At 36.3% G+C, this 12,932-nt stretch overlaps 1 protein-coding gene across 3 annotated transcripts; it reads left to right on the top strand.

The window, feature by feature from the left end:
* The first annotated feature begins 1,740 nt into the window (after nt 1-1,740).
* LOC132641233 (pentatricopeptide repeat-containing protein At3g04130, mitochondrial) lies at nt 1,741-11,162 on the top strand. 3 transcript variants are annotated; one of them, XR_009582759.1, is made up of 4 exons: nt 1,772-1,912; nt 8,448-10,241; nt 10,747-10,819; nt 10,904-11,162. XR_009582759.1 is itself a non-coding variant. In XM_060358148.1 (2 exons), the coding sequence occupies exons 1-2, from the start codon at nt 1,827-1,829 to the stop codon at nt 10,076-10,078; spliced, it is 1,425 nt and encodes a 474-aa protein (XP_060214131.1). In that variant the 5' UTR covers nt 1,741-1,826; the 3' UTR covers nt 10,079-10,468. The 3 variants fall into 3 exon arrangements, 2 of the variants coding, with proteins under 2 accessions (XP_060214131.1, XP_060214130.1); XM_060358148.1 differs by lacking the exons at nt 10,747-10,819; nt 10,904-11,162 and having other exon boundaries at nt 1,741-1,912; nt 8,740-10,468; XM_060358147.1 differs by lacking the exons at nt 10,747-10,819; nt 10,904-11,162 and having other exon boundaries at nt 8,448-10,468.
* Nucleotides 11,163-12,932: the final 1,770 nt, after the last annotated feature.

Below are 12,932 nucleotides of genomic sequence, written 5' to 3'. Positions count from 1 at the left end.
TTGGCCATTTTTGGTTAAACAATTCCACCTATCAACCAACTTGTTGCACGGCGTTGCAAATACGCCTTATCCTTTAGTGGACATGTAGGCTTGTCACAAAACTTTCTAGCTCTGAACATTTCAGATTTACCAACACTTGATGCCCTGAATTTCCAATCACATTCTCCGAATACGCATACATATGTATAGCTACAGATACAAACATGAATACAAATGCATTAAGTTAAAATACATCTGTTGAATACATTAAGTTAAAAGACATCATTTCAAAACCTTTAAAATTACCTTATGACATTAGACCTCTCGGTACGAAAATTGAACCTATTTGAAATTGCATAATTTGCCATCACAGCCTTAATGTATCTTTGTCCTTGTAGACTTGATCAACATCAGCCTCTTATTGATTCTTGTCTAAGATAACCAGATTGTTGTCGTTTTCAAATACAACAACAACCTTGCCACAACTTGATGACACCAGATCTACAGACCCGACTGTTTCCATGGCATTCATTTGATTTGTGTATCCAAGTTGCAAAACCTCTCCTTAAATACAACTTTCACCAGATACACAGTTATCATTGCTTTTATCAGTTGTAGTTATGCACAATGGATGCATCATTAACTGTTTTTTCTCTTTCTTTAATTCCACATACACTCTCATACCCATATCATTGTGGATTTCCATCGGCATATCATTACCTTCAACTATGTATTTGATCTATATGTTTTTCATTTGCGTGTGTAGATTCAAATGAGTTGCAATTGACTGTAGCAAATCTATATACGTCGAATACTCTTTGAAAAGCACAACATCAATTTTGAAATTCACATAACAGTTCTCATCGTTCCAAATACCAGAGTGTCTAAGAAATGATGATACAGTGGACATTTTTTGTATTCAAAAAAATGAATTCGATACGATTGATTAAAATCTGAAATACATTATCAAATAATATACAAAATCATTAATGGAAAACAGTTAACAATGGAGAAAGTCAACAAATGAAATGATAAGCAAATACTGAGAATCAAATATACACATACATTCAAATACATTCATACATATGATAAAAAACATATGAATCAGTGGTTCAAATACATAAATACATACAAACATATGCGTCACTGGTTCAAATACACAAATACATACAAACATTCATACACGAATTTGAATGTATGTGTATTTGATTCGCAGTTCATCACTTATTCAAATACATACAAACATATACAACACTGTTTCAAATACATACAACATTTGTTGACATCAAAATTTTACCTCATGAGATGCGTATTTTAATTTTTAAATTTTCCCAGTCAAGACGGAGTAAGGACACTTCCTTTCAATTTTAAAATCCCGAGAAAATTGCAAAAATGACTTTTAATTATTATTTCCTAAAAAAAAACTGACAAATATAAGAAATACGAGTTATTCACTTTCATCCCGCTCCGTCTAGTCCAGAAAAATTGTTAATTTAAACAACGTATTAATTACGGCTCATTTTGACCGCATTTTTTCGCATTTTTAAATATCCCCGGAACTATGTCAATATTGAGCTTGTTTTAAGATAATATTTTAAATTTGCTAGTTTTGAATTTTAATTTGTCTAAATAATTATTTCACTTAGTAAAATGAGTATTTTTAATATATGGTTTGATATGATTTAAATTAGGGAGGGGTTTTTTATTTATTATTTTAAACCAAGGGGAGTTAATGTTTTAAAAAAGAAAGGAACAAACCTCACACCCTCACATTTTCATTTCATTTAACCCAACCCCTCCTCCCCTCTTTCTCAGGCGATTTATTTTTGCTCTAGGTTCCGCCGTCGATGGCCAATTTAGGCCAATCCACGGCTGTTCTTCACCAGATTTTTGAGGGGCTTTGTTCCCTGTCACGAGTTCTCACCACTTTCAGGTTTAATTTCATATAATTTTCAATAGTTGGTCTCAAATTTGGATTATTTTGGGGATGTTGCTCGAGTTTCTCATGTGCATAGTAGCCATGGGTGGGGCCTTGAGCCCTTAACCAATTTGTGCGCTATGTACATTAAATGAGGAACTTAGGGTAATTTCCCAAAGAATTCGTTTGATTTGAGTACCATTTTTGGAGGATTCTATCTTGTTTGGTACGATTTGAGTACTATTGCACCATTATAATCTAATAAATTTGTTTTATTGATGACAAGGCATACTATCCTAGTATGTTCTGATTTTATTTGAATTTTTTCGGGTATAATTAGTTAGATTCTTAGTTGTATTACGTCATTTGTGTGAAATTTTGTTGGATAAGGTACAATTGATACAAATTTGTTGAAAATTTTGTTGTGCTTTACTGAAATTCGAATTTGTTTGTGGAATTAGGGGGAAATCTGATTTCGCTTTTGGTCATTTTTGTCTCTAGGGTTGAGATTATCATGTTATAAATAGAATAGGATTGTAACATTGAGGGGGTTCTGATTTTTGATCCAAAATTCTCTCATGAACAGGTAGGGTTCGATTGTCACATTGATCTTCCCATCCTACTATTATATTACTGCTATACTGCTTAAAAATCTACTATTATTACACTATTGCACTGATATTATACCAAAATACTATTACTATGAAAAATTCAAGAACAAGGGGGCTGTTTAAGGTTTTTTTTGGGTGTTGGTGTTTGAAGTTTGTGATTCAACTCCTCCTTTTGATCTTTTGGTTGCCCTACAAAAAGGTAACATCAATATTCTCTTATTTTATTTTATTTTATCACTAATATGAGCTTGAATAACTATCTTATTGTTTAAATATGTGCTTTGAGACTTTGGTTAGTTGATTTGATCACATTTTTGCCTTAGTCTAGTTGGTAATATAGTTTTGATAATGTTTAAGTTGCTATAATGTCACTGAGTTAATCTAAATCATGTTTGAGGTTCTCTTTGTTTTTTTATGGATTTCTGGAAACTAAAGGATAAGACATGGTTGATTGTATAGTGAATTTGGTCTTGTATAGTAGGTTGTTTAAGATTCTAGCTTTGTTATGTTGATTTTTGTCAGAACTTGGTACTGTTTCATTAGAAATTTAGGTACTTAGCTTTGTTTTCAATAATTTCTGCTCATTATGCTATGAAGATGATCTTGCCTTGTTTATTTCAGACTGAATCAGTTTTTTTTAGTTGCTTGTTTGGCATTGTTCTTGATCTAAATGATTTTCAAAAATCTAATACATGGCTTCCAACTTGGATTCATTATAAAGAACCTGAATTTTTCAGAAATTTGCCAAGCTTAAGTCTATAGAAATTGAAACTGATCCTATGTCTCTTATTGTTCATGAATCACCTTAAGCAGTCTAATATTTTTGGAAAAGCTAGTTTGAGTTCCCTAAAACTTTCTTGCTGAGTAGAGTTTTGAAATCTTGAAGCTTATTCCTAAACCTATGTACGTTGATTAATTGGAACTGTCTAAAAAGGAAGAGAAAAGAGTTGTTTTTCCTAAACTATGGAGTATAAGCATTAGCTTGTAATGGCATGTCTTCTCTTCTGTACGGGTCCCTCACCTAGTTTATTATGAAAACTGTTCATGTCTCTGCTTGAAATTTGATTGTAGATTTCACATGTTCTTGTTGTTAAGATAAGTAGGAGTACAAAAGGGCTAAAACTGAATATAGAGAGTTAAAAAAAATAGACTTAGTAGCAGCTTAAGTTCTTTTTCTTTCATCTGTGTGTTTGACTTCTTTAAGACTTGACCATTAGCTAAATTTCTCTTTCTGAAACTGTGCTATGAGTTGATTAGGATTTGAACTTTGTTGACCTAGCATCATTCTAAAAACTGAGACCAGAAGTTGTTTTATAAACTAATAATGTACTTATTTGCCTATACTTGCTCTTGTTTATAAGTTTTAGACCTATGTGTGTATTGATTCTACCCTTCTTGTGTAGATTAGTCCAAGTGTAATATCTCTGTGACCTAGGATAGAATCATGACCTTTTTATGGCCACAGTTTAGTTTCCTTTGGACTCATAAGTGTTTCTATGTGAGTTTTCCTATTATCTATGATTTACTGTGACTCTATTGACACATGTTTTCACCTAAGACAGACTTATATTCTCCCTGATTATTGTGAACTTGTTTGATTTTGTCTTAAATCACTTTTTGCAACCTAATAAGACCCTTGTGTGACTCCTACTCTTTGTTTTGGATTTCAGTGTGCAAATTCTGAATAAATCTTGGTATAAATCTTCATTTAGGGATCCTGTTAATGCTTTATGAGACTGGATACGTACTAAGACGATTTTAAGTGATTATTTGTGACCTTTGCAACTTAAGAATGGACTAAAATAAGAACTTAGAAGCCTGGAAAATAGCAACAAACCTGTGATATGACCTAGACTTGCTTAAATTAACATTGATTTAGAAGAAACAACTTTGGACCTGCTACTTGATTCTGTGCCACGTTGTTATGACATGAATGAAACTAAAAATGATTCTCTCTCATTTAGTTAACTTAAGAATGATGTAAAAATGAATTTCTGAAAACCATTTGACATTATTTGCTTTGATTGAGACTAGACTAGTCACTTGTTTGTTTGCCTATTTGCCTTGTCTTGTTATTTATGAACTTTGCTAGGCATATGAAGATAAAAGTGATCTTTCCTAAACCTGGTTGATAGATTTGAGACTGTCTAGGTGGAGAGTTGGTAAAAATAGGAAAAATGAAAAATTTGTAGTCAAATTTTGATCTTAGAAGAGTCTAAATGTCCTGGATTTTGTATGTATTTGTTGGTTTCATTCCCGGGAACTGGAAAAAGAATAAGGGTAAGAATTTTATAAAGAATTTGGCTTTTTGTATAAACTTTGAAATAGAAAAACTGGAGATAGGTCTATAAGTTGACTGCTTGGATTTTACCTCTGAATTTCTGAGATTTCCTTGTGTCTTACTCACTTGTTGTCCATGAAACTTACTATTTGTAACTTATGCTTTTTATACCAATATAGGGCCATAGTGTGTTTGAAATCCCCTGCTTCACACAGGTCATAAAAATCAATAAAAAAAAGAATAAGAATAAGGTCAAACTGTCCTTGGAAGGATTGATTGTGATACTTATTCTGAGATGTCACTTCCTTTACTGTTTACTTGTTGATTTGAATACTATTTTATGTGTCATTTGTTACTTGGTACTTGCCTTACTACTAAAGACTCATTTGTGCACCGAACTCACTCAGACTAAGTAGGATACCCAGAAAAAGGGCTTAAAACCAACTTGAGGAGTTAAGTGTGATGCCTACATTCTTCCTTTTGGTACCCATTTGTGAAACCTGAAGATAGTCCTGTCATATACCCCTCCTTATGTGCTTATTTGAGTTGAAACTATGCCTAATATGCTGAATTGGACCTAGGATAGTATCATGTCCCTATCTATGCTGTTTGAAACCTCTACTTGCTACCTGTGTAGTTTCTGTGCAAATTCTGCAAAATGGACTAAGTGTGAGCTATTTTGAGGCCCTGCTAATGCTTTAATGAACATGTAACTTGCCTATCTTGGACTACTGGGATTAAAACTAAGCTAAAATGATCATATACCTTCTAAATTTGCTTCTGTGACATCTTTGATTGATAACAAACAGACGTGAAAAAAAAATGGTTTTTTGGCATTTGAATTGGTTCATCACTGGACAGGTGTGGTTTCTAAGTCACTTGACCCCTAGTTCTACCCCTCTTTTGATTACCGACTCCTTAAAAATTGGAATATGATGGTGTGTTTGGTACTTTGTTTATGTATCCCTCCATCCCATGGTACTTGATTACCTGTTCACAGCCCATCCCCCTTAGCTACTGCCTTTTTTTTTTCCTTTCTTCCCTAAAAATAAATAAATTAGAAACTAAGACTATGAGTGTGTTGATTGTGGCCTTTGCCTTGTTTCTTTTCTTCCATATGACCTGCTACAACATTCATACACGAATTTGAATGTATGCGTATTTGACTCGCAGTTCATCACTGGTTCAAATACACAAATTACATCGAGATCATTAATGAAAACAAAATTAACAGTGTAGAAAATCAATGAATCAAATAAAAAGCAAATACTGAGAATCAAATATACACATACATTCAAAGATAAGTTCAAAAATAAATGCATCCATTTATTTGAATGTACCTGAAATTGATTAGCATCTCATCACTGGTTCAAATACATAAAAAATATACGAAACACTAATGAAAAACAAACAACATTGGAGAAAATAAACGAATCAACTGAAAAGGAAATAAAAAGCAACCTTTAATCACAAAAGTTCGACAATTAAGAAAAAAAAAACAACTACTACAATTGATTATGATCCAACAAAAACTTTGCGATTAGAGATAAGAAAACCAGAGAGGATAAACGAAAAAATAAAGAACAAATTGTCTGACCAAACGGCATCTAACTTTTAGGAGTGATAACAAAACAAAAAAAAAAAAAAAAAAAGGAGAAGATTTTGCGGTGAATTACCAGGGGAAGCAATACTTGTCGCTGTTGTGTTAGCAACTTTGCACCGGTGGTGGCTTTTCGGGTCGCTGCATAGTTTGGTTGGTATTACTCTACTCGGGCTTCGGCCCGTCTCTTCTTTTTGGATCGGCCCAAATTTCATACGGCCCATTTACGTGTTTTGAAGGGGCAATTCGCAGAATTGTCCTTCTTTTGGAGTGGTCTTTAAATTTTGTCCCTCAAATTGCTGGTCTTTAAGTTTTGCCCTTCGCCTAAAACTCATAGACTCCGGGGTGGAACTCTCGCTCAGTCAAAAATTTTAAAAAAAATTCGCAAGATAGAGTTTGAATTTCGCTCTACCTCCTTCGGCAGACTTTTAGTTATGAGGGGGCAGACTTTGCCTTGAGGCATATATGTTTTTTTTTTACTTTTCAACGTAAACTTTTAAATACGCCTTAAGGAAAAGTTCTGCCTTATAAGACATACTTTTAGTTATACCTTAACTAAATGCCTTAAGGAAAAGTTCTGCCTTATGGGGTATATTTTTAGTTATGTCTTATGGGGCACACTTTTAGTTAAGGTATAACTAAAAGTATGTCTTATAAGGCAGAACTTTTCCTTAAGGCATAATTAAAAGTTTACGTTGAAAAGTAAAAAAAAAACATATATGCCTCAAGGCAAAGTCTCCCGAAGGAGGTAGAGCGAAATTCAAACTCTATCTTGCGAATTTTTTTTTAAATTTTTGACTGAGCGAGAGTTCCACCCCGGAGTCTATGAGTTTTAGGCGAAGGGCAAAACTTAAAGACCAGCAATTTGAGGGACAAAATTTAAAGACCACTCCAAAAGGACAATTCTGCGAATTGCCCCTTCAAAACACGTAAATGGGCCGTATGAAATTTGGGCTGATCCAAAAAGAAGAGACGGGCCGAAGCCCGAGTAGAGTAATACCAACCAAACTATGCAGCGACCCGAAAAGCCACCACCGGTGCAAAGTTGCTAACACAACGGCGACAAGTATTGCTTCCCCTGGTAATTCACCGCAAAATCTTCTCCTTTTTTTTTTTGTTTTGTTATCACTCCTAAAAGTTAGATGCCGTTTGGTCAGACAATTTGTTCTTTATTTTTTCGTTTATCCTCTCTGGTTTTCTTATCTCTAGTGACGCCTTCTTAGAATCCATTACCTGTAGGATTAGTATTATTTTCGTCTTTTTATTATTTTATTATTCTTATTACTACTTGTTTTTTCTCCTGCTTCAGTTTTCTTACTATCCTGCTTTTATTATTGCTTATGTTTTCATACTCGTTGTGCTTCTGCTTTACTTGAGCCGAGAGTCTAACGGAAACAACCTCTCTATCTCCACGAGGTAGGAGTAAGGTTTGCGTACACTCTACGCTCGCCAGACCCTATTTTGTGGGATTACATTTGGGTATGTTGTTCTTGTTTGTTGTTTGCCTCCTTAGAATTCATATACACATAGGTAAAGTATCACTAAACTGGTTTACATATGTAGATTTGAGTCGTTTCTAATACTGAAAGTTTACTGACAACCCAGTTTGAAAGAACCTCTCTTTCAGGTCTTAAATTTGGAAATGATCTTGAAATGTGCTTCTTGTTAGTCTATGATACAAATAATAATACTCCATCCGTTTCAATTTGTTTGTCTGGTTTTGACTTGACACAGAGTATAAGAAAGTAAGAAAGACTTTCTGATATTGGAATCTTAAATTAAAGATTCTTGAATGTACCAAAATGCTCTTTAATCTTGTGATATTTAACATGCCATGTGAAAAGTTGGAATAAAAGAGTTGCCAAAAAAGGGAAGAGGCAGTCTTTTCGAAATGGACCAAAAAAGAAAGTAAGAAAAACAAATTGAAACAGAGGGAGTAGAAAATCTATCTTTCTCTCTCTTTTTTTTTTTTCTTTTTTTTCTCTCATGTTATTTGTGGTCTGAAATTTGTTTCTTTTCTGTTAAATTGCTGATTTCTTTTAAAATGTGTAAATGCAGGGACGAGAAATACTTTGCCGTGTTATCGGCCAACACCAATTTGGGATTGAGTCATAGTTCTCGTTGTTGTATTGTGTGGTACTGATACTAGTCTCATGAACTTCTATCTTAGAAAACTAACCACTAGACACTTATCTGTTTCTCTCCCGTTTGGCGTTTGTAACATTTCCAATGTAGCCTGTAGAAGTTGCTTTAGCTACTTTTCCACCCTGTCTAGTGATTTTCGTTTCGAAAGTCCCCAGAACTGCGTGAACGTGGCAGGAGATTCTGATATTAATGTTGTACTTGCTAGAATAAATCCTGGAAGCAGTGAGGCTGAGGTTGTCCAATCATTGCTTTCTGACCCGGATTGTGATTCCATAAAGATCACTGATAACTTTGTTGGTAGGGTGCTTTATCGGTTTAAAGATGACTGGAAATCTGCACTTGGTGTTTTTAGATGGGCACAATCACGTCCCGACTACAAGCCCTCACCGGAATTGTACGATAAGTTGGTGGATATACTGGGGAAGATGAAGAAAATGGAAAAGATGCATTCTTTGATAGACGAAATGCATGCAGGCCATCTTATTTCTCTTAATACAATAGCCAAAGTTATGAGAAGGTTTGCGGGTGCAGGAGAGTGGAAAGAAGCAGTGAGGACATTTGATGAGCTGGGAAAATTCGGTTTGGAGAAGAATACGGAATCAATGAATTTGTTACTTGATACTCTGTGCAAAGAAAATAGAGTCCAACAGGCGCGTGAAATCTTCTACGAGCTCAAGTTGCATATCCCACCAAATGCAAACACGTTTAACATTTTTATTCATGGTTGGTGCAAAGCTAATCGGGTAGAAGAAGCGTACTGGACAATTCAGGAGATGAAAGGCAGTGGTTGTTGTCCATGCGTCATCAGCTACTCAACCATTATCAAGTCCTACTGCCAGCAATTTAACTTCCAGAAAGTCTACGAGCTTCTCGATGAAATGCAAGGACAAGGATGTCTACCAAATGTTGTCACTTTCACCACCATCATGTGCTTCTTGAAAAAGTCAGGGGCATTTGAGGAAGCCCTTAAGATTGCTGAGAGGATGAAATCAGTTGGCTGTAAACCTGATACACTTTTTTACAATGCTCTGATTCATACATTAGGCGTGGCACACCGATTACAAGAAGCTACTCGTGTTTTGAAGGTTGAAATGCCCAGAAATGGTGTTCAACCCAATACATCGACTTACAATACTATCATTGCCATGTTTTGCCATCATTTGCAAGAGGAAAGAGCACTAGAATTTTTAAGGGATCTGGAAAGTTCACCAGTTTGTAAACCTGATGTTCAGTCATACTTTCCGCTGCTGAAGTTGTGGTTTAAAGTTGGAAAGTCAGATGAATTCCTGAAAATATTGGTGAATGACATTGTTAATAAGCATCATCTAAGTCTTGACCTATCAAGTTATGCACTTCTTATCCACGGTTTGTGCAGAGCAAATAAATGTGAATGGGCCTATCTTATTTTTGAAGATATGATCCGCCAAGAGATTACTCCTCGATACAAGACATGCAGTGTATTGCTGCAGGAAGTTAAAAAAAAGAATATGTATGATGCTGCTGATCGGATTGAATTGTTCATGAAGAAAATGAAGACTGCCTGAACATTTCCTGGAAACTAATTTGATGATTCATTTATCAAGTAGCAAGTTTCTGTTCTTGTGTGCCTGCAGCTTTCCGCAGATTGTTGAATTTGAAATGTTGATTTCTTGATCTGGCATAACACTTAAATCTGGGAATAGTTGCTGTAGCTGTTGCTCCGGTTTGGTACATAGTTATACCTTGATGATGTTATCTTACTATTTCTTGCGTATGGCTGCTTAATTAAGACAGATTAGTATACTGTTGCTTGGGTGCTGAATACAGATTATCTTGTGAATGTCAATATTGTAAAGCACATAACTTTGTTCTAACACCTTGTATGCGAGTATTGAATGTTGCTCAAAACTTATATTCATGGTTAATGAATTCGAAACATTCGTTTGATTGTGAAACATGATATGTAGAAGTATGTATAACAAAAAAACATACCGCTGTTTATTATAGAATGATAAAAGCCTAGGTTGTAGCTAGTGAGTATGTGATAACATGTAATACAAGGAAGGTAGGGAGAGAAATGAGGGGAAGCGCTGGAGCTTAAGAAAAATCCTTTTTTTAATTCCTTCAACAGTTCCCAATAACGGGGGAAATGTTATTTTGAGAGAGTTGTGGTTGGTCTTCCTTTAGAAAATGGATATGCATTAACTTTTTTTTTTTTTTTTAAAACTTTCAGGACAGCACCGCTCAAGCTCTTGGTATCATTCTTCATCTTCTGAAAACAATAGATCATCTGATAGTGTGCGAAAGTGAGTTTAATGGGTGAAAGTTCAATGCATTCAGTTTCTATGTCTTGTTTCATTTGGGTGCTCATACTTGGCAATTTCTTTCAGTACTGGTGCTGCTACGTTTAGGCAAGCTGTAGCATTGATATTGGATCGTGTGATTTCTACTGAGTCACTTCCAGCCGGGAAATTTTGTGTAACTATAATGCGCTCATGCCTCATGGTGATTCAGCAACTTAATAGATGCCTATTGGGTGGTCTGGCCTGTCTTTGCTCTTGAACATACCTACTATGTTAACTGTGTGTTATGCTCCCTCTGTCTATGCCTGTATATTTAGTCATTATTAGTATTGCACCTACGCCAATCCATGAGTGATCGATTCACAAGGCCAGTGTTGGAGCAACTCTCAGGAGTCCACTGATGCTTTCAAAGGCTAATTGCTTAGGCTAATGTTACAAAGCTCCATGCCAGGTTCTAGTTCATTGCTCATGTTCCAAGTTTGTTTTTTTCTTTCTGTAACTTGTGAAGTTAAGTGATATTGAGAACGTCTAGATATATACTTAAGTCCAAGTTGATGCTTGGCGGATCAACCTTTTTCCAGATGATATGGCTTTTGGTGGATTGTTCATGGTCTCTACGCTTGAGTTGCACTCGCTCACACTAAAGTTACTTTGCCAGCCTTTTGTGATGACCCGCCACATCATCATGCCACCTAGGCGCCACGTGGAACTATTTTTGTTATGTAGGAAGCTTATGTGGATGCTTACATGGAAAGGAGGCTAGCTTATGTGAGAAGGTTCTAGAGAAATATGGAGATTTCTCATGGAAGACCTTAGAACCTTATGGAATTGCATGGAAAGTCCTTGGAATAATCTAATTGTGTAGAGATTTCTACAATAGAGGCTTATTTGTAAATATGTAGGGACTTGTACAATAATTATTATTTACATACTAGTCCCTAGGTGAGTAGTATAAATAGGAGGGTCATTCATTTGTAAATCATCAAGCAAAAAAATCAATCAAGTCTTCTTTAATAAAAAGCTTCCTTCTAGCAAATTTTTCTTGTCTTATTCATCTACTATTCCCTTAGCGATCTTGAGTGTAGTAATCTAGGTTGACTTGGCATAGCAAGATTGTGAGCAAGTTGTGCAAGAACGTGAGCGAGTTGTCAAGTGTCGCACGTGCGCTTAGTTGAAGACTAAGGACGTGACAACGTGGTATCAGAGCGGGGTTACGATTAAGGGAATGGCGAACGACGGAGAAATCAACGCTGCTAACACCCAAGCCAACGCCATCCAGGATGCCGCTGGCAAGAAGGGCCATAACAAAAAGAGGAATGCCGCCAACAAGAGCCAGGTGGTGCTGCCAGAAGTTGTGCCAAACGAAGGGCTTACATCCTAAGAACCATCTACCACTGAGGCGAGCGAGGATGACGTGGAGGTACCGTCCGAGGACGTCTCGCTCAGTAAACAGTGGGTTATGAAGGTTAATGTGGGGATGGACGCCATCGACACATTTGGCCAATGTTTGGGAAAGATGGAGGGCACTCTTAGCGTTCTTGAGGGGCATACTTTTGAAGAGATTGAAAGCATCCGAAACGACTTGGAGGGGCGTATGCAGGCTGAGATTGAGGTAAAGCAAACCATCACTGCCTTAGAGTGCAGACTCATGGAGGCGTTGAGTACTATCGATGCCATGAAGGCAAAAATAGTGGCACTCGAAGAGCAGGTCAATGTTGGCATGACCGAGGCAGCCAACAATGTTGTCGTGACGAGGGAGGCTAAGATCGAGGCTCCCAAGCTACCAGTGTTCAAAGGGGTTCGTGATGCACAAAAGGTGGAGAACTTCCTTTGGCACTTGGAGAACTATTTCAGGCATGGCAAAGTGAGGGACGATGAGGTCAAGATCAACACCGCTGTATTGTACCTATCAGAGACTGCCATGCTATAGTGGAGAAGAAAGGTCGCCGATGCTGAGAGGGGTCTATGCACAATTAGCACGTGGAATCAGTTTAAGAACGACTTCAAGCGACAGTTCTTGCCAAGTAATGTCTTGTACGAGGCAAGGCGTAAACTTAGGGAGTTGAAACAAACGGGGAGCATACGAGACTATGTCAAGGAGTTCACCACCCTTACA

The sequence above is a fragment of the Lycium barbarum genome, chromosome 5 (genome assembly GCF_019175385.1).
Source record: "Lycium barbarum isolate Lr01 chromosome 5, ASM1917538v2, whole genome shotgun sequence".
NCBI classification, from domain to species: domain Eukaryota; kingdom Viridiplantae; phylum Streptophyta; class Magnoliopsida; order Solanales; family Solanaceae; genus Lycium; species Lycium barbarum.
Note: the sequence above shows the minus strand (reverse complement) of the source record. Positions and strands in the feature narration are given on the sequence as shown.